The sequence below is a fragment of the Mytilus trossulus genome, chromosome 4 (assembly GCF_036588685.1).
Source record: "Mytilus trossulus isolate FHL-02 chromosome 4, PNRI_Mtr1.1.1.hap1, whole genome shotgun sequence".
In the NCBI taxonomy this organism is placed as follows: Eukaryota; Metazoa; Mollusca; class Bivalvia; order Mytilida; family Mytilidae; genus Mytilus; species Mytilus trossulus.
This window is the reverse complement of record NC_086376.1, coordinates 90,233,533-90,253,456: the sequence shown is the minus strand read 5'-3', so window position 1 is coordinate 90,253,456 and position 19,924 is coordinate 90,233,533. Positions and strand designations below refer to the sequence as shown.

The 19,924-nt window shown below is 31.5% G+C and overlaps 1 protein-coding gene across 1 annotated transcript in view; it reads left to right on the top strand.

Annotated features, from left to right (window-relative positions):
- The window catches only part of LOC134716897 (uncharacterized), a 154,448-nt gene that overhangs the window by 74,371 nt on the left and 60,153 nt on the right, over positions 1-19,924 (top strand). Inside the window, exons 76-101 of the mRNA XM_063579912.1 lie at positions 44-158; positions 524-632; positions 1,112-1,287; positions 1,799-1,908; positions 2,471-2,663; positions 2,698-2,738; positions 3,025-3,202; positions 3,710-3,900; positions 4,235-4,417; positions 6,521-6,635; positions 7,098-7,733; positions 8,028-8,254; positions 8,562-8,645; positions 9,159-9,563; positions 11,005-11,081; positions 11,624-11,687; positions 12,543-12,773; positions 13,417-13,528; positions 14,008-14,116; positions 14,729-14,904; positions 15,302-15,414; positions 16,007-16,168; positions 17,059-17,239; positions 17,615-17,811; positions 18,349-18,552; positions 19,702-19,816. Coding sequence (XP_063435982.1) covers positions 44-158; positions 524-632; positions 1,112-1,287; positions 1,799-1,908; positions 2,471-2,663; positions 2,698-2,738; positions 3,025-3,202; positions 3,710-3,900; positions 4,235-4,417; positions 6,521-6,635; positions 7,098-7,733; positions 8,028-8,254; positions 8,562-8,645; positions 9,159-9,563; positions 11,005-11,081; positions 11,624-11,687; positions 12,543-12,773; positions 13,417-13,528; positions 14,008-14,116; positions 14,729-14,904; positions 15,302-15,414; positions 16,007-16,168; positions 17,059-17,239; positions 17,615-17,811; positions 18,349-18,552; positions 19,702-19,816 — 4,504 coding nt within the window. The remainder of the gene's footprint in view (positions 1-43; positions 159-523; positions 633-1,111; positions 1,288-1,798; positions 1,909-2,470; positions 2,664-2,697; positions 2,739-3,024; positions 3,203-3,709; positions 3,901-4,234; positions 4,418-6,520; positions 6,636-7,097; positions 7,734-8,027; positions 8,255-8,561; positions 8,646-9,158; positions 9,564-11,004; positions 11,082-11,623; positions 11,688-12,542; positions 12,774-13,416; positions 13,529-14,007; positions 14,117-14,728; positions 14,905-15,301; positions 15,415-16,006; positions 16,169-17,058; positions 17,240-17,614; positions 17,812-18,348; positions 18,553-19,701; positions 19,817-19,924) is intronic.

The following is a 19,924-nucleotide window of genomic DNA, read 5'->3' as shown; positions in this document are numbered from 1 at the left end:
CACATTTTTTTCCTCAGTTTAAAAATCATTGATAATTTTACAGGTCCATCTTCCTCATGGTGCTGTTGTTATAATCACACAAGGGAAAGGAAAAACACCAGAATTCATCCATATGGTCAAGATTAAAGCCTCACCAGCTGATGCCAATAATGTGGAAGGTAAAGTTAGAGTTATGGTTCTTGCCCTGATCTTGTTTTTGTATTTTTGTCAAATATTTAGAAACTTCATATAAAACTTATGTTAGAATTATGTGTCTGCTTTTTACTTTTATAATTAGGTCAGCAATACACATACTCCCTCTAGTAGCTAGTAATTGCTAAAAGAATCTAAAAATAAATTGACCTGCATTTACCTAAAAACAGATTCACTGAGATTTCTAACTCTTTGATAGAAAATACATTGTGTTGTGTTAAACTAAAATTTAAATAAATCAAATTTCCATTAACTTATATTTAGGTTTTTGTGGTAATTATGATGGTGAAATATTTGTTCGATGTTTTAACAATCTAACCATATATTTTAGGTCTTTGTGGTAATTTTGACGGAGACAAGGACAACGACATGACAATGTCTGATGGAACTCTGTACACAGGAAAAACTAAACAGCCGATTGAATTCTCTAGAAGTTGGAGGTAAATAACTAATATATCTTTTTATAATCAAGTTCAGCTCTTCAAACTTTGTTAAACAGGTTGATACTACATACCTTTAATTTAAAAAGATAAAACTAAGTATCTTAAATAATGGACAGATGTCTATGCAATATGTTCATCACAAATAGCCAAAGTCTAGACACGATGAAAATAAGATTTGTTTATGTTGATGTCATTATATTCTGGTGATATAAAGGGTATCTATTCGATACATTTAAAGCTCTTTGATATTTGAAGCAGCAGATGCATTCCACTCCAATATAAATTGACTAGATTGGCAGTATTTTTTGTTGAATGTCCATTGTTTGCTCTCAGCGCTGTGGCTTCCTGTATCAAAAAAACAAAACAAACCTCAATGTATAGACAACAGTGCTTGAAGTGGTCTTGTATAACTATTATTTATTGTTGATAGAAAGGTTCAAACCAGTTTGTTATGATGAATATTCTATTTTTTTAAGAGTACATGAAATGGGAATGGATTCTCTGTTTGATGGTTATTGCCCAGATGACGTGGAGGAAGAATCCACAACGACTTACTGTCAATGTCAGACAGGAATGGGAGACAACTGTGGTCCATTTAATTATTACACTGACTGTTCTCCCCCATTGAAAAACAAGAAAGGAAAGAGGAGAGGTATGCATTATTACTTTATGAAACTTACTTTACACAAATATTTCTGATAGAATGAAGAGTTTTTTTTTTTTGTTTTTTTTTTTACACAGTTTGGATATGAACTTTATTAAAATTGAGAATGGAAATGGGGAATGTGTCAAACAGACAACAACACGACCGTGAGTAGATAACAACGAAAAGCCATCAATGGGTCTTCAATACAGCAAGAAACTCCCGCACCTGGAGGCGTCCTTCAGCTGGCCCCTGAAGAAATATATACTAGTTCAGTGATAAGGGACATCATACTAAACTGTTTTCTATCTGCTCCTATAGATCACCATTTTAACTTAAAGAAATCAGTTATTAGCTATTTATAAAGCTATATAGGGTCATGCTATACCTTATGAAGTGTTATCTTTAATATTTTACTCCCTGTTTGCTGAAAACATGTGTCTTGAACAGGGGTATGATTAAAGAACAATACAAATTTCACAATACATTTATATTTCATCAAAAACAATATTATATACAGGGAAGGATATGACAGCCGAGTTGCTCACCAACAATGTATATAAAGCCACCAAGTGTTATCTACAGGAAATTAGAATTACATTTGAATTTAACATTCAATGGGTACAGGCTGTAAGTATAGACATATATTTTGTACAAACTGCTTTGATATAGTATTGGAAATGTTTTGCTATTTTGTAGAATTTCTCAGATGGGGATAATGAATGTGTAACTATTAAAGTTGGGGATTTTTTCCTCCTTTGCCAAGTAAAATCTCAATATATGTAAAGCTTTATAATGCCCCATGACACCTAATATAAAGATTATATAATCTGTTTCAGAAAATCTACCAGTACCGTTTATGAAAAAATATTAATAGCGAAGGGTTAACAAAAACTTAAATAAATAATAACAGTTATATGTAATTTCCTTTTCAAAGAAAATATGGATAAATATTTGAATAAAAAGTAAAATCACAGAGAACTCAGAGGAAAATCAATTTGGAAAGTCCATAATCACATGGCAAAATCAAAAAACAAAACGCATCAAAAACGAATGGACAAGAACTGTCATATTCCTGACAGTTATTATTCCTGACATAAATTATTTATTTGTTGATGAAATTGTTTTGTATATTAGGTCCACATATAACTAAAATATAATGAAGAAATCTTTCATACTTATTACTCTTTAGGAAGTTTCCTGGCCTACACCTAATGGTATAACTGCTCAGTCAGCTAGAGCACTCTGTGTAGATATGATAACAGGCAGTAGGTTTGACAGCTGTGCCGCCCTACCTGGTATAGATGTTGATGAAGATGTAGAGGGATGTATGGAAGATATTCAGGTAAGCATTAGATTATTGTGTAGAGATGATAACAGGCAGTAGGTTTGACAGCTGTGCCGCCCTACCTGGTATAGATGTTGATGAAGATGTAGAGGGATGTATGGAAGATATTCAGGTATGAGTAGATGATTATGGACTATGGATTCATTTACCAGTTTGTGTGGGTCAAAATATTATTTTGGTGGCCAGTTGATTTCTTGGTTTGGAAATATCTGCATACAAAGTTCTCTCTTTGAAAATTTCCATTCCCAATTTTATGCAAGCTGAAAGATTTTTTTTTCTAAGTCACATTCTGTAAAAATAAACAGTTATAACAATTAGTAATTAAACCATTAGACAATTGAATTTGCTTAGATCAGTCTATTTAGAACTGCTAAGATTTCCATTTTATTTTTTTTCAGTTGACAGATAATATGGATTGGAAGCAGGAATTAGTCCAGACAGTCGATGAACAATGTTCTCTACAGCTGTCATATAATATCAGTTTATATATACAAATCAATGGAGTGTTTGAACTACCAGAATTATTTGAACAACTTTGCCCTGGTGATTGTTCAGGAAATGGAGTTTGTGATCAAGGTATGACCTATTATAGACACTACTGACTGTAAATTCAGAAATTAATGTGAGCATTTATTGTTGCGACTTTTGAAGAATGAGCAAAAATACAATATTTATTATTGTGATTTTGGGAAATCAGCATACAGATATATGTTTAAGATATCATAATAGAAGATATTAAGCCAATTGCATTATTCACATTGATAGAAATGTTGCATTAATTTCTGAATTTATAGTATCACAATGAACCAAAAATAAAGACTACATCACAGACCAGTCATATTGGATTAAAAGATATCTTTCATAAGTTTTAAGTATAAATTAAATACTAACAGTTTATTTTATATTTTAACTGGACTTTCAATGCAAGATTTTATTTAGTTTTTGTATTAATAAGATCCCATTGAAAATTTGAAGCCTTGAAATCCCGTAAAAAAAAACCTCTCATAATTATGCCCCTTTAGGCAGTCTGGATATACTGTTTTGTGGGTTCATTGCATTCAAGATTTGTATCTCTACTTCTAGGTGTATGTGTATGTAATGCTGGTTTCCAAGGTGATGAGTGTGATATATCTGTGACTGACAAACCTAATTTATACTTCCTGTCTACCACATTGTGTGACATCCAGGCAGAATCGTGTGAGAATGTCATTGTCAAGGGTATTAACTTCGTGGACTTGGATACACTCACATGTCACTTCAGAAAAACATCAGATGTGAGTTATATTTGAATTAGCCAATCTAGACAAATTTATTAGTTCTTGTCATGAACTATACTGATTAGCTTAGTATGTTTTGACTTTTGTTTTTTTATTTCCATTCTCAATTTTATTTGAGGATGTTTTTGTTTGTATTTTTATACCCCAGCCTCAAATGAGATTGAGTTTGTAATTATCATTTTATCTTTTTATCTTTCAAAACTTTTAAGTTTTCAGATAACAAATAAAGAACTGAAAATGGATTTCTGGAATTTATGATGTCATGGAGTAATTTGTTGACTTTAGTCCATTTTGTTTTTATGCACTTGTCATTTTATGTCATTTATTTCAGGGAACAACAAACAGTTCTTTAGCATTGTTTGTGAATAAGAATTCCGTTGTCTGTGGACTCCCAGGCCTGGGTAAATACCAGCTATCAGTCAGTAATGATGGTATAAATGTAGACAATTCACTCCTGTTCATCAAGTATGATTCACTATGTAATGTCTGTGGGGAAAATGGCTGTACTGTCAGGGTAAGTCCTTTATCATCAAGTATTCCTCCAGGAGGATTTAATGTAGAAAACAAATTTTTATATAAAATAAAATAAGGTAAACGAAACAACTTTTATTGCTGTTCTTCATCATGTGTTTGTTATAATATCTTTAAAAAGTGTAACTTACCTGAAATTAACCTGAGGAGGGTACTTCCTACATGCAAGGTGATAGAACTTGCCGCTGGTATATGTTACCTTTCCAACTTGTGAAATATATAAGGTCAATTACTTCAGTTTAAAAAGATTGATATTGTTTTTAGCTCACCTTTCCTAAAAGGAAATGTGAGCTTTTGTTAGCACTTGGCGTCCGTCGTTGGCCATCGTTGTTGTCCGTCCGTTGTCGTCGTCGTTAACTATTTCAAAGATCTTCTCCTCTGAAACTACTGAACCAATTACAACCAAACTTTAGCTGAATGATCCTTAGGGTATCTAGAATAAAGAATGTGTTTTATTTTCTATTTTGTGAAAAAACATGGCCGCCATGGCTAAAAATAGAACATGGGGGTAAAATGCAATTTTTGGCTTATATCTCAAAAACGAAAGCATTTAGAGCAAATCTGACATGGGGTAAAAATGTTCATTAGGTAAAGATCTATCAGCCCTGAAATTTTCAGATGAATCAAACAACCCATTGTTGGGTTGCTGCCACTTAATTGGTAATTTTAAGGAAATTTTGCAGTTTTTGGTCATTATCTTGAATATTATTATAGATAAAGATAAACATGATCAGCAAAGTAAGATCTACAAATAAGTTAATATGACCAAAATTGTCAATTGACCCCTTAAGGGGTTATTGTCCTTTAATGACAATTTTTCACAATTTGTTCATCATATTTGCCAACTTTAAAAAAAATCTTCTCCTCTGAAACTACCGAATGGATTTGGATGAAACTTAGCATGATTGTTTCTTAGATTATCCTGCACAAAGTTTGTGCTTTGATTTTTGATCCGTCAAAAAACATGGCCGCCGTTACTTAAATAGAAGATAGGGGTCAAGCGCAGTTTTTGGCTTATATCTCAAAAAACGAAAGCATTTAGAGCAAATCTGACTTGAGTAAAAATGTTCATTAGGTCAATATCTATCAGCCCTGAAATTTTCAGATGAATCAAACAAACCATTGTTGGGTTGCTGCCACTTAATTGGTAATTTTAAGGAAATTTTGCAGTTTTTGGTCATTATCTTGAATATTATTATAGATAAAGATAAACATGATCAGCAAAGTAAGATCTACAAATAAGTTAATATGACCAAAATTGTCAATTGACCCCTTAAGGGGTTATTGTCCTTTAATGACAATTTTTCACAATTTGTTCATCATATTTGCTAACTTTAAAAAATCTTCTCCTCTAAAACTACTCTACCAAAATCAAACAAACATCAACTGAATGATCAGTAGGGTGTATAAAATAAAGTTTGTGCTTTATTTTTTATTTCGTCAAAAAACATGGCCGTCATGGCTAAATATAGAACACAGGGTAAAATGCAATAAACTGTTAATAGCAAAAATGTTAAGCAAAGTAAGATCTACAAATAAGTCAATTTGACCAAAATTGTCAATTGACCCCTTAAGGAGTTATTGCCCTTTAAAGACTTTTTTCACAATTTGTTCATCATGTTGACTTACTTTAAAAAATCTTCTCCTTTGAAACTGCTGTATCAATTTCAGCCAAACTTAGGCTAAATGAGTTTCAGAGTATCTAGTATAAATTTTATATTTCATTTCCTTGTATGTCAAGAAACATAGCTCCTATGGCTAAAATAGAACATAGGAGAAAATGATTTTTTTTTGCTTTTGAAGAAAATAGGACGATTCAAAGAACATTTAAATAAATTGAAAAGCCAAAATAATCATTGATGAGAGATTTAACCCAAAAAATTAAGGTGAGCGATTCAGGCTCTTGAGAGCCTCTTGTTAAAATTATTTTGATTGTGCATTGTTTACAAGTGTGATTAGGGCGAAATAGAAAACATTTCTATCCTTTTTAAAGTACAAAGAGTGTGACACAAATCAAACATGTGGCACAAAAATCTTAGATGTCAAGACGTATTTTAGCATGCTACAATGGCTTTTTGTTTTTCAGACTGATGTGTGTGTAGTGAATGATGTTTGTTATGCAGCAGGATTTGTAGACCCAAACAATGCCAGCTCTGTGTGTATTCCAGGAACTTCTAAGATATCATGGTCTATCATCTCAAGTGAGTACAAAGTGTAAAAGTTGTGAATTTTGAGAAGATAATAAAACATCTTAACTGAGTCTGTATGTCAAATGACATGGTAAGTTAAACATTTTATGTTTATTAACAGTTATTTTTAACAATAATTTTTAAACAATTTGAAATCTGTTGAAATAAATTATTTACTTATCTGGAGTTTCAACATGCAGTGACAAAATATAGTACCACTATAAATAATAGGGATGTTGAGTATTAAACACTGAGAAAGCCACTAAACAATTCAAAACACAAAACATCTAGATGTCAACTTGCTCTTTTTAACAACAGTCATGTGTTTAAATCAACAATATTTATATGTTATATTGTCAAAATAGGAATGTTGTAGTTCTGAGGGAAACATAAGGAGTACCAGAACACAGCTTTTTTATTCTGAAATCATGATGTATTTAAATAAAATGATAATTTTTCTTTTCATTTTTGTAGGCACTGATATTATAGTGAGAAGGTATACATTTATACAAATTATCCTCAACATTTTGATCACAAGGACCTACAACTTTACTCTTACTGGTACCCCTAGGTTAGTAGAAGGACCAACAGGAGGTCAAGCATTGGAACTCAATGGAATAGGTGATTTTGTTGACCTCGGTGATCAGACCAATGACTGTATATTCAATTTAGAAAAATGTAAATATGGTCTGTCTGTCAAATTTAACTTGAAGTTGTTAGAATTAAAGGAAAAGATGTACATTTTCTCCAGTGGAGGTGATGAAAGTGGCAAATATGGACTCTCCATGTGGTATTCCAGAAAGAGGCTCTACCTTACTGTTAGCACTAAAACAAAGATTTGGACTGTTTATGTACCATTCAAGAAATACCTGAATACATTTGTCAATATAGAGTTCTCATGGAGTGTTCAAGGAGGATTATCCTTGTACTTTGATGGATTCAGGGTAGCCCAAACCAGAGAGTACTTTAGAAGGATAACCGCGACACTGTTGGGGAAATTTTACTTGGGAAGACCTATTGGTGTTGGTGTGTATTGTTGGATGGTTATAGATGGATGGGATATAGCTGAAGGTACCAAAGATATAGTTAAAGACCTGGATGTTACAGTTGGTTAGTATATTAGAAAATCTTTTGATGTTTAATCATGTTTATGTTAAAGTTGTGGACTGTAATGCTGAATAAAATGGCTTCATTGAAAATTCAAAAAAAAAAAAGAATCTCTAAATAAAATTTATGATATTAGAACTTTGTTGAAGGCTGTACTTTGACCTATAGTTGTTAATTTCCATGTCACTTATCTATTGTGGAGAGTTGTCTCATTGGCAATCATACCACATCTTCTTTTTATATTCTTTACTTCATGTATAAGATATGTTTGTTATATATTCCTAATTTTTACTATAGAATCACCAGAAATTAAAGAAAGACCAGTGATGACTATAGAAGAGAATACCAATGGCACAGCTAATGTCTTCAGATGTAAATTTGAGAAGTTAGAAGAAGAAGGATTAGTATACAAAGTGCTTTGGTCAATCAATGATAATTCCTTAAAACAGATGTACCTCCCTGAAGATGTTTACATGCATGAATTGGAAGAGGATGACATTCAAAAATTAGAATTTAAAGATGAGGTAATTAGGTTAACACATGATTGGACATGATTATATTTAATCATATTTTGGACTTATTTTTCTTTAATTGATATAATGTGATTATAATGTTTGATATCTTGTTAAGTCATTAACTTCACCACATTTCTGCAGAAAAAAAAATTATGTTAAAAAATATGACTTACTATTTCAAACTGACTTCACATGTTATAAATGAGTAAATATCTGAATGGTGTAATACATGTATTGCAATTATTTTTGAGCTGTATAGTTGTGTGATAACATTATTGATAGTTAGAAGCTAAAATAAAATCTTGTAAATTTTCAGTTGTCATGTTCAATAATGGCCTGCAGAGCTAACCAGGATTGTTCCCCTTGGAGAAGGAGTAATGTCATTACAGCAGATATAAAGGTATATATAGAATAAAAAGTTATTTTTCTGATCTCTCCTTGTGTGGACTGATTGGAGTGAGTTTTGAAACAATGTTAAGTATTTATAAAAATAAGAAGATGTGGTATGAATGTGAATGTCAACTGCGATTAGTCAGCTCTAAAAGACTAAAGCCTGTAACTTTTGAATCATTTAACAGCTAATATTTCTCTTTTTTATGTTTTTGCATAGCTAATAGGTACTTTTGTAGACCAAACACTTTGTGTTAAACCTAACTAGTATTCCTATTTATTTTCAAATTGAAGTTGTTTGATAATTTATCTATCAGCTTATATAGAAAAAATGAATGGTGTTGATACATTAATATTCTTCACTTGCCGTCCAAAATTTTAGAAGAAAACAGCTGTATAAGTAACTGTAGAAAAATCCTAGTTATAAAATATCCAACTTAAAAATAGTATATATATTTCCCTTGCACTTACCTTTTTTTGAAAGAATGTCATGAGTTACAGATATTTTTTTATAATTCTCTAGCTGAAGACAACTGAGTTGACTGTTTATGAAGGAATGATACCCGGTCACGTAGAAATCACGGCTACAGTTCCACCCTATATGTTCTGTCTCCCTGATGATAGGAAAAAATACTGTGATGTCCTAATCACCACAAAACTACTACGAGCAAACAAGGAAAAGAAATGTCCCAAAACCAAAGTTGAGATAGTCCAGGCTGTGTTTGGTGTGTGGGATGCAAGTGAAGACTCTAAACATCCCTGTGAATATAGAATAACCAAAGATAATTGGAGAGATGTTGTTATGATACCTGTTAAAGCGTCCATAGATTCCTTAAAGGATAAAAACCAGAAGAGAGATATTGAAGTCACCCTGTTTATCTATAGATCTGGAATAGCAGCATTCACATCTAAACTGGGAATTGTTGAGGTAAAAAGATAAAAAAACCTATACACATCTAAACTGGGAATCGTTGAGGTAAAAAGATAAAAAACCTATACACATCTAAACTGGGAATCGTTGAGGTAAAAAGATAAAAAAGAAAACTATACACATTTAAACTGGGAATTGTTGAGGTAAAAAAAACCAAAAAAAACTATACACATCTAAACTGGGAATCGTTGAGGTAAAAAGATAAAAAAAAAAACTTAAGGTGGAACTCAACACTTTCACTTAAATTAATTTGGCTTGTTTAAGTTTCATTAATTTTTGTCAAAGTAAATCCTTTAACAAAAATATATAAAAATTTTGAACCAATCATTTTGTCAGAAAAATTACACTGGTTATATAGCAATTTGACAAACACCAATTTTGATCATTGAGAAGCTTAATATTCCTTTTACAACACAACGTAATTAAAACTTTTAGTTGACTTTACAGAGTTACCTCCCTGTAGTGTTAGTAGTACCACCTTAAATGAAATAAGAAGGAATAGTGTGATTGATTTATTTACTAAAGTCAATACAATGCTTGTAAATGTACTGTGGCAACAGCGTGTTGTTTACAACCTAAAAATAAGACAACAATGTCCATCAGTATGAAAGAAAATCTGTTACAATAAGCAATGATATTATGATTCATTATTATTTGTTGGATACCAATGTTTGTGGGTTTCGTTGGTATAGGTGAACCAAAAATTAAAATGTTCAAAGAATAACAAATTTCCAATAAGCTTTGTATGCAGAGATTGGCAAAACCACGAAATCAAATATCAACTAATATACAAGTTTTCAGCAATCCACGAAAATTAATACCCATGAAAATAAATCAATCCACAAAATAAGAATAATTAATTATATCTTGTAATTGTTTCCTGCTGTTAGTTCCATAGAGGATATAGAAATAGTCTTTTAGACATTTGTATGTCTATGCCATACTCAATTATACTTTGAGCATCAGAGTTGTTATTCATCAACAATTAGAAATTATATTATGTAGATGGAGTACTAGATGTCGAATGATGTGATTATGAATCGTATACATGTATTAAGTTAAATGTTTACAATCATAATACTAAAATGCAGACAATCCCATGACCAGAAAGAAAAGCAACAACAAGAAAACAACAATCTTCAAAACACAAAAAAAATATACTACACAGAAAACAGGTATGATCTCAGCAGGTGCTCTGAAAGGTAAACTGATCCTGTTCCACATTTGACACCTGTCATGGTGCTCATGGCTGTAAAAAATGACTATCAATGAAAAAATTCACATAAGTATATATGTTTTACATCTTTTTGATAAAATCTAGGTTATAGTTTCAAAATGGACAAAGCTTATTGCTAAAATTAGAAAAATTACTAGATTTCATAAATAAACTGCATTAAAATTATTTAAAACATACATGTATAATTGTTTTGAATTTCAGCTTGAAGTAAAAGATCGAGATAAGACAGCCACATGCAAGTCAATAAACGACCCTCACATGACTACATTTGATAAACTGTAAGCATTGAATTGTTTATAAAGGATATCTTTGGTTTATATAACCATTTAACAAATCACATTTGTGCAGCATTAAGTTCAATTATATAGATTCTTATCTTATGTTAATAACAATACATTGAACTACATGACTGTAAATTAACTATGTGTAAATATCTGTTTTGATTGTATTGTAATTTGTATGTGAGGGCCTCAGGGAAGATTAGTTTATTGTAACTAACTGAGTTTACCCTCTTTAAATAAAGAATTTATTATTATTATTATTATAAATTGGAAAATGTTTAGTACGTATTGTTATTTTTAGTGTGATACAATGTTTAGATTTCATGGGTATAGATGAGCCACAAATTTAAATTTTGAATGAAGTACACATTTTCTATAGGCCTGTGTGCAGATTTAAGCAAAACTGGGAAATTTTATTAATTATGAAAATAAACTTTTTTTTAATATATATAAATCAGTTTCTAGAGTATTTTTCAAATATTTTTTATTTCCAATAAGTAAATGATCAAATAGATATATGATTGTTCATTTTTCTACAGGAAATACAATAACTTCTACGAGGGAGAATTTGTTCTGTACAGACATAAGACTTTGCCATATGCTGTAAGTTTTTATGGTTCAGTTTCAGATTTTGAATAAAATTTCTAGAGCATCCAAGATTGTAATCAAACACCACATGCAAACTATCTTGTGTTCACATATAATTTGAAGAGATAGTTAATAATAATGTAAACAAGTAATAGACCACTTTCGAGTTCATTGGTCACCAGGAAAAACTCGTCAATTATGCCTGCCTTTATGACATCATTTATCAGATAGAAGGGGTCGCCTGTATCCCTGTACTATTAATGTTCATGAAGTGTCTTAGTGATCATCATTGTGCTGGATAAACTAGCAATTATGTTTATTCTGTAGGTAATTCATCACATTTTCGTAATGATACAAGAGCTGATTGTCAATTATTAGAATTCAATTTGCCGAATAATTAGTGCAATATAGCATTATAGTTTTCCAACCACCCACTCAACATTGGAATGGAAGTGACAGAGCCCCTAAGCGCACAAGTGATGTTCACTAAAACCAAAGTTTTTGACGGAAATGCATCGATTTTGAAAGTTGTCTTGTCAAAAAGTCCCCTTTAAAAAGGCTAAAGTTATATATGGCATGAAAGACAACCACTTAGAAAAAATACATACACAATACCATTACAATTAATGTAAAATTTTAAAGATATGAAGTAGATTTCATTTATACGTCATTCATACAATAATGGTTCAACATTTATGAAACTGTTTTCTTGTCTTAGTTAATTGTAAACATATGGCCTCAAAAGCTCGTAAATGTGTTTTTTAGCCTTATTATTACAGGAGTATTTTCTCTTGATGAAAATTAAAAGTCATAAATCTTAATATTCTGTCAATTTGCAATTAGTTAAATTTTTATCTTTGAACTTTACAGGTCCATGTATTCTACTTAAATTGTAACGGAAAAGCTTCATGTAATTGTGCTGTAGCTGTCCAGTCTGGTGATGATGTCATCTTAATTGACATGTGTGAACAAGCTAAAAACAAAGAGTATACTAAAAAGGGGAAGAAGAAATCAAAGAAGCTTGACGTAAAAATGTTCCTAAATGGAGAGCTTACTGAAGGAACTATTGTGGAGAGAATAGGGGGAGGCAAAACTTATAAGGTAAGAAAATACATGGAATCTCATGATCAGATGTTTTATGAGGGGGGATAAGAGGGGTCCTGATCCCCAAATCCCAGGCTTAAAACATGAAGTCCCGAGGTCCCCAAATTCAATAAAAGAATTCCTGGATCTCGAAAGGGTCCATCCCAAAATCCCGAGCTAAAAAACACCTGATCTATGAATCCAGATAAAGGTCCTATCCCCCCTCCTTTATCATACCTGAAATAAATTATGATGTTGACCTATTGATCCATATGGGGTCAGTAGATTGCATATGGGGGCTCAGGAAGTCTTGTTTACTATTAAAGGTGAAATAATCAATTATTTTTTTGTATTTGATTGCTCATTTAATACATAACTTAACAAAAAAAGTCCTGTTAGCAATAAATTCATTATATGGGAGACTTTGATGTATTTATTTTTTATTCTTAAATAGAAAAAGACCTGTGTGATTTAATTTGATTGATCATGTTTTGCTCATTGGATAAAAGTTGTGCAATTGGAGGCAATTATAAACATTTCCAATTTCACCTTGAGCTGCATTTTTTGGGTCTTAGTTTCTTTAAAAATTTGTGTCTATATTTTTGTCAGGTACTTTTTGCAACTGTTTTAGGTATATTTAATGATATAAAATTAATTTCAGATTTACCTTCCAACTGGAGCTTATATAAAGGTGAAAAAAGGAAAGAAGAGAACAAGTCAGTTTATAAATGTACAAATGAAAGCCTCCTCATCAGATTTTGGAATGACTGAAGGTATGTAACTTAATGCAATGCATGTCTTCTATTTGACCCTTGTATGGAAATTACAAATACTGTAAATTCAGAAATTATTGTGAGGTTTTTATTGATGTAAATAATGCACCAAGGTTAGAAGGATTTCTTGATGTGCATCTGATTAGATTTTGGTAAAACTTAATAATCAATTTATCAATCAAATGCATGTGACTTCGTTCATACAACTATCACAAAGTTTTGTAACAGACTACCAAAATCTAATTGTCCTGTTTGACATTTTAGCTGAAGTTGTAAAATATGAAACTTAAAGGAAAAAGATACCATTCATTTAAAAGAGAAAAAATCTCATATTTTTCTCTGAGTTTGCAACAGCTTGTAATATTAAAAGAGTATTCTAATGAAATGTTAGCACATTTTAATTAATGTCAGTCACAGTGAGATCATGTGATGTATTGAATTATTATGTTAAGGTTATGTATATAAGTGTATGTTTGTAGGTTTATGTGGTGTATTTGACGATGATAAAACTAATGACCTAACACTAAGAAGTGGAGAGATCTATGGTAGCAATGAGAAAGAACCTAAAGGGTTCTCTAGAGATTGGAGGTAGGATTCCTATTGTTAATTATATATTTGATGCCACACCTTCAATAGTAGACGGGCATTATGTTTTTGGGTCTATGCATCCTTCTTTTGTCCATCTGTTCCACTTCAGGTTAAATGTTTTTGGTCAAGGTAGTTATTGATGACACATTCCTGTTATTATTTATACTATGGTTCCTATTGAGGTTGTAAGTATTCAACTACTAAAATATCAATATGATTAAAATGAATATTTTGATTAAAAATCCATGACACAGCAACCTATCAACTTAATTATAATAGACAGTAATGTTTGGTGCAAGAAGTCTTTCTGACCTATCAACTTAATCATAATAGACAGTAATGTTTGGTGCAAGAAGTCTTTCTGACCTATCAACTTAATCATAATAGACAGTCATGTTTGGTGCAAGAAGAATATTGAGAATAGAAATGGGGATTGTGTCAAAGAGACAGCAGGAGGTCACCAACAGAAATTCCCGCACCTATCAACTTAATCATAATAGACAGTAATGTTTAGTGCAAGAAGTCTTTCTGATATTATTTTAGAGTACCTGTATACCATATAATGCTAACTATTTTAGAGTACAAGTTTTACTTATATGATAAATATTTTAGAGTACCAGCATCAGAAAGTTTATTCAATGGTTTCTGTCCAACCAAGGCTAAGACAGTAGATATTGGTATGTACTGTAACTGTATGGAAGATGAAACTAACGAGTGTGCTGTAGGAATGGACTATCAGGAATGTAAAGAAATTGAAAAGAGGAAAAAGAAATCTTACAAGAAGAAAGGTATTAAAACAAGTAATCATTATATCTGTTGATTTACATGTCTTTTTGAAAACTGGCCTCTTTTATGTTATTTTTTTAATTTTTCACTCATATAAGAAACCTAGAACTGTTTCATTAATATGATCTATTTACGCATGTTTATACTCTACATATGTTATTCAAGAGTTCAAGCAACTTTTTTTCATTTCAGTTTAAGTAATTTTCACTACCAAGAGTATATTTTAGAACATAAAGTGATTCACATTTTAATTTATCAATAAGGTTCACCCTACTATGAAATCAGTTCAAATCATATTGAATAGTATTTAAACATGCACTAGCTTAGTTAACATAGCATTATGAAATTGTATTAAATATAACTTGTCAGACATTGTATGAAATATAACTTTTCATGCAGGAAGGAAGGATGTAACAGCCAAGCTGATTGAGAAGGCGGAGTCACCAGTGGCAAGGTGTATTTCTACGGCAAATATCATTAATTTTGAGTTTGATATTAACTATGAACAAGGGGTAGGTGACTGTTTTATATTGATTTAACGCTACATAGATAATCTGATGATATCTGATTGTCTCCCTTGGTTTCAGCCTATTTATTTTCTCGCATCCACAGTTGTCATATTTTTTGCCATTTGCTCAGGTTTTTTTTTTGGTTAATTGGTTTGACCATGTTTGAAATAAAATTGAGAACACATAACAGGACACATCATGCACATGTAATTTCATATTTATTATATGTATGTATCATCTTACTTTATATGACTATCCTAACTGTTTCATGAAAGATCTCCTGTAATGGGAAGCCTTCTGGATATTTTGTGTTTATAGTAATTTACTTTGGTCTTTTAAGCGTCAATTTTCATAAGCGAATTTATTTTTCAAATTTTGCAATTATGAATATGAATATTACCTCTTTGAATTTAATCTTTAAAGAGTTGAAGACATGAAAAACTGAAATAGCCCTACGAAATATGTAATATATCAATGATAAAAAGTCTAGGTTATACATGTAAGTGGGCATTAAGATAAATTGAGGTTTTATAAAATGATTTAAAAAAAGCATGGTTAGAAATTTATTAAAAAGTTTAATTAAATTTAACTACAGGAACTGTCATGGCCTACACAAACTGGTATAACTTTAACAATGGCCAGAAAGATTTGTGTAGAGTATATACAGGCCAGACCTGTTGCCCAGAGGTGTATAGCCTTACCTGGTATGGATGAAATATTTGAACTGACAGTAGAGAGCTGTATAGAAGATATACAAGTAAGTTTGATACTAACACCTATTGGGATTTAGATATATACATATTTTTTTGGCATTGACTGGTTAACAAGACCTAGGGAGATGGGATAAAGTGAAAGTAAGAAAAAAGTTGTATACTGTAGTTTGAACATCAATGCTTCTGAATGCTGATAATTTATAGGTCCCCAACCCTCAACCACTTAAATTAATGGTTTTGAAGTATTATTTATATCCCAATTAAGGTTAGCTAAAGACTTTTAAATTGGTATTTGCTGCTTCTTCCCAAAGCACACAGGACTTTCACAATAAGTATAAAGACTGTAAGCTTGTAGACAGAATAATGAGTCCCCTGTATATGTCTCCCTATGAATTATTACGTTTTGTGTTAACACATTAAGAAATCCTGCTCAGAATGTCTGTTTAGTCTAAACAAGTACAGTCTGGTCTGAAAAAGTTCTTGTCTTAGATAGGATGTACAGGGTAATCATCTATGATTATACATCCATTCATCTATCGAAAGTCAAATCATTAACAACTTTAAAAAAATGATTTGCATTTTAGTCTTTTGGAAGGAAAAGAAACCTTTGTCATATTTATCATTTTCTTGGCTATTTAAATGAAAGATTATGAGAAGAAACTAAATGAAAGATATACATGTTTCAAATGCATGCAGATTTTTCCGCCAGTATGTAAAATTACACAGTTCCTGTAAACATTGACATAAAAGAAAATTAGTGTCACCATTAAAAAGTAATTGTTGCTTGACGTCAGAATATTTTTTTGAGCAGATCTTACGTCATTTGGAGAAATAATCAGCTAAATACCAAAAACTATTAAAATGTTTATTAGGTATCCATATTTGTTTGTATACTAATTAGCAAGATGCATAAAAGTCTGTATATTTCCTGTAGATTACTGATGATATTACCTGGACGTTTGAAGCTGTTGAGGATGTAGAGGACACCGGACTGGTTATTATAGAGATAGATATAGATTTCTGGATAACAGTTGGTGATGATGTTATACCAGATCCTCAGATTGCAGATAACATCTGTCCAAATGAATGTTCCAATCATGGAACATGTAAAGAAAGTAAGTGATAAAGTCTGAAACTATATTTTTAATTAATAATTGACTGAAAGGACACTTTTATAACTTCTAGTTTACTTAATATTTTTATGTATGAACTATTCATTCCTTTTTGTGCACAGTTCAAATCCAGGCATGGTGAAATTTAAGAATCAAGCTTTATTTGAGCATGTTATAGCATCCAATGTTCAATCTCTTTCTTGTTTATTGAATACTAACCAGGGAGAGCACGTTTATTTGCAATACTTCACATTTCAACATATTTATAAGATAAGAAAAAGTACATTTGACAGAAAATATGAAGGATAGAAATTGTTTGAACATATTATTACAATTACAATCCTAGATTTGTGTGTAATATGATTGATTACATTACAGATGAATGTACCTGTTCTGGTATATGGATCGGTGACGACTGCTCTATTGACAGTACTATACCACCAGAGGTCACTTACATCAGTTCACAGAACCCATGTGATCACAATGTGAAGAAATACAAATGTTTAGAGCCAGTAATTGTTGGTGCAAACTTTGCTGACACGGACAACCTCACCTGCCACTATGAAGTTTTATATGTAAGGAATAACTGTCAAAGCATTAATTTCTTTAGTATCAGTTGACTATGATTTCTTGTTTTTTCTCACAATGCATATATTTGAATTATATTTGCAGCACATAAACTTTTGAGATTTTCTTGGCTAATCCAAAAGAAGACCTCAAAGTTACCTATTGTTAAATTTGATAATTTTTTAACCTGTGGAGTCAATCCAAATCATGACATCAAGCCTATGATAATTTCTACATATTTTTATAGCTTCTATTCTAAAAGGAAAATAATAAAGGCTACATAAATGATGATATCACATGCATTTATTTAGAAAATATAATGGCCCCAAATTATACCTTCTTCTTTGATATTAGAGTAATAAATTCAGTGTCACTGATGAGTCTTTTGTAGAAGAAACGGGCATCTGGCGTATACTAAATTTAGTCCTGGTATTTATGATGAGTTTATTTCCATTACAATTGTTATTCAAATATCTATGATAATTTCAGTATTAGAGTAATAAATTCCATTACAATTGTTATTCAAATATCTATGATAATTTCAGAACAATTTGACAAGTACTGGAGAGATGGGAACAGTTCTGGCTGAGTACATCAATGAAGATAGTGTTAGCTGTGCTCTACCTAGAATCGCTATCTATAACATCACGGTCAGCAATAATGGTATTGAGTATAGTGACTGGGTCACTCATCTGGTTTACAATGGGTATTGTGATACCTGTACAGAAGATGATGGCTGCATGTTAAGGGTGAGTATAGCCTACTGATAACAGTGGACACATTAACTAAGGGTGAGTATAGCCTACTGATAACAGTGGACACATTAACTAAGGGTGAGTATAGCCTACTGATAACAGTGGACACATTAACTAAGGGTGAGTATAGCCTACTGATAACAGTGGACACATTAACTAAGGGTGAGTATAGCCTACTGATAACAGTGGACACACTAACTAAGGGTGAGTATAGCCTACTGATAACAGTGGACACACTAACTAAGGGTGAGTATAGCCTACTGATAACAGTGGACACATTAACTAAGGGTGAGTATAGCCTACTGATAACAGTGGACACATTAACTAAGAGTGAATATAGCCTACTGATAACAGTGGACACATTAACTAAGGGTGAGTATAGCCTACTGATAACAGTGGACACACTAACTAAGGGTGAGTACAGCCTACTGATAACAGTGGACACACTAACTAAGGGTGAGTATAGCCTACTGATAACAGTGGACACATTAACTAAGGGTGAGTATAGCCTACTGATAACAGTGGACACATTAACTAAGGGTGAGTATAGCCTACTGATAACAGTGGACACATTAACTAAGGGTGAGTATAGCCTACTGATAACAGTGGCACACTAACTAAGGGTGAATATAGCCTACTGATAACAGTGGACACATTAACTAAGGCTGTTGCACTAAATGAACATGGGTACATCTCAAACATATGATTGATTTAAACAAAAAAATAATCCTATTTTGAAATTGTGAATAAGTTTAATATTGAAGAAAGGAAGACTGCAACCCAAAACTAAAAAACCTTGGAAACATCGAGAGGTTAACATTAAGTTTTAAGCAATAAACAGGTGTCCACAAACATTCATGGACTAAGGTCAATTGTGAATAAAGCATAAAATATGTGCAATGCTTTTACAACCCTATAAGATTAAAAACATTTTTATTTTTTTATTTTACAACCATGAAAAGAGTTTAATGACACATTTATTTTTTTTCTCTTTGTACTGTTTTATTGTTGTCAACGATTGCATGCACAGTCATTGATGTGGAATTTTATAAGGAAATAAAATATAACTTTAGGAATACCTCAGACAATCAAAATTATGGATTTTATGAAACTTACATGTAATGTAATTATTTGGTTTTGCAGAATGATATCTGCTATATTAATGAGGTGTGTTATGAGAATGGATTCATATTACCAGCTGACCCAAGAGTGGGATGTAGAATTGCTATATCTGTTACAGATTGGACAGTTATCCAAGGTAATATAGTATTCTTTAAACAAAACAAAGTTGAAAATAGTAGCCTTTAAACAAATTGAACAATAGAATGCTGGTTAATACTGGCTTTCTAAGGCCATTTTAATATTG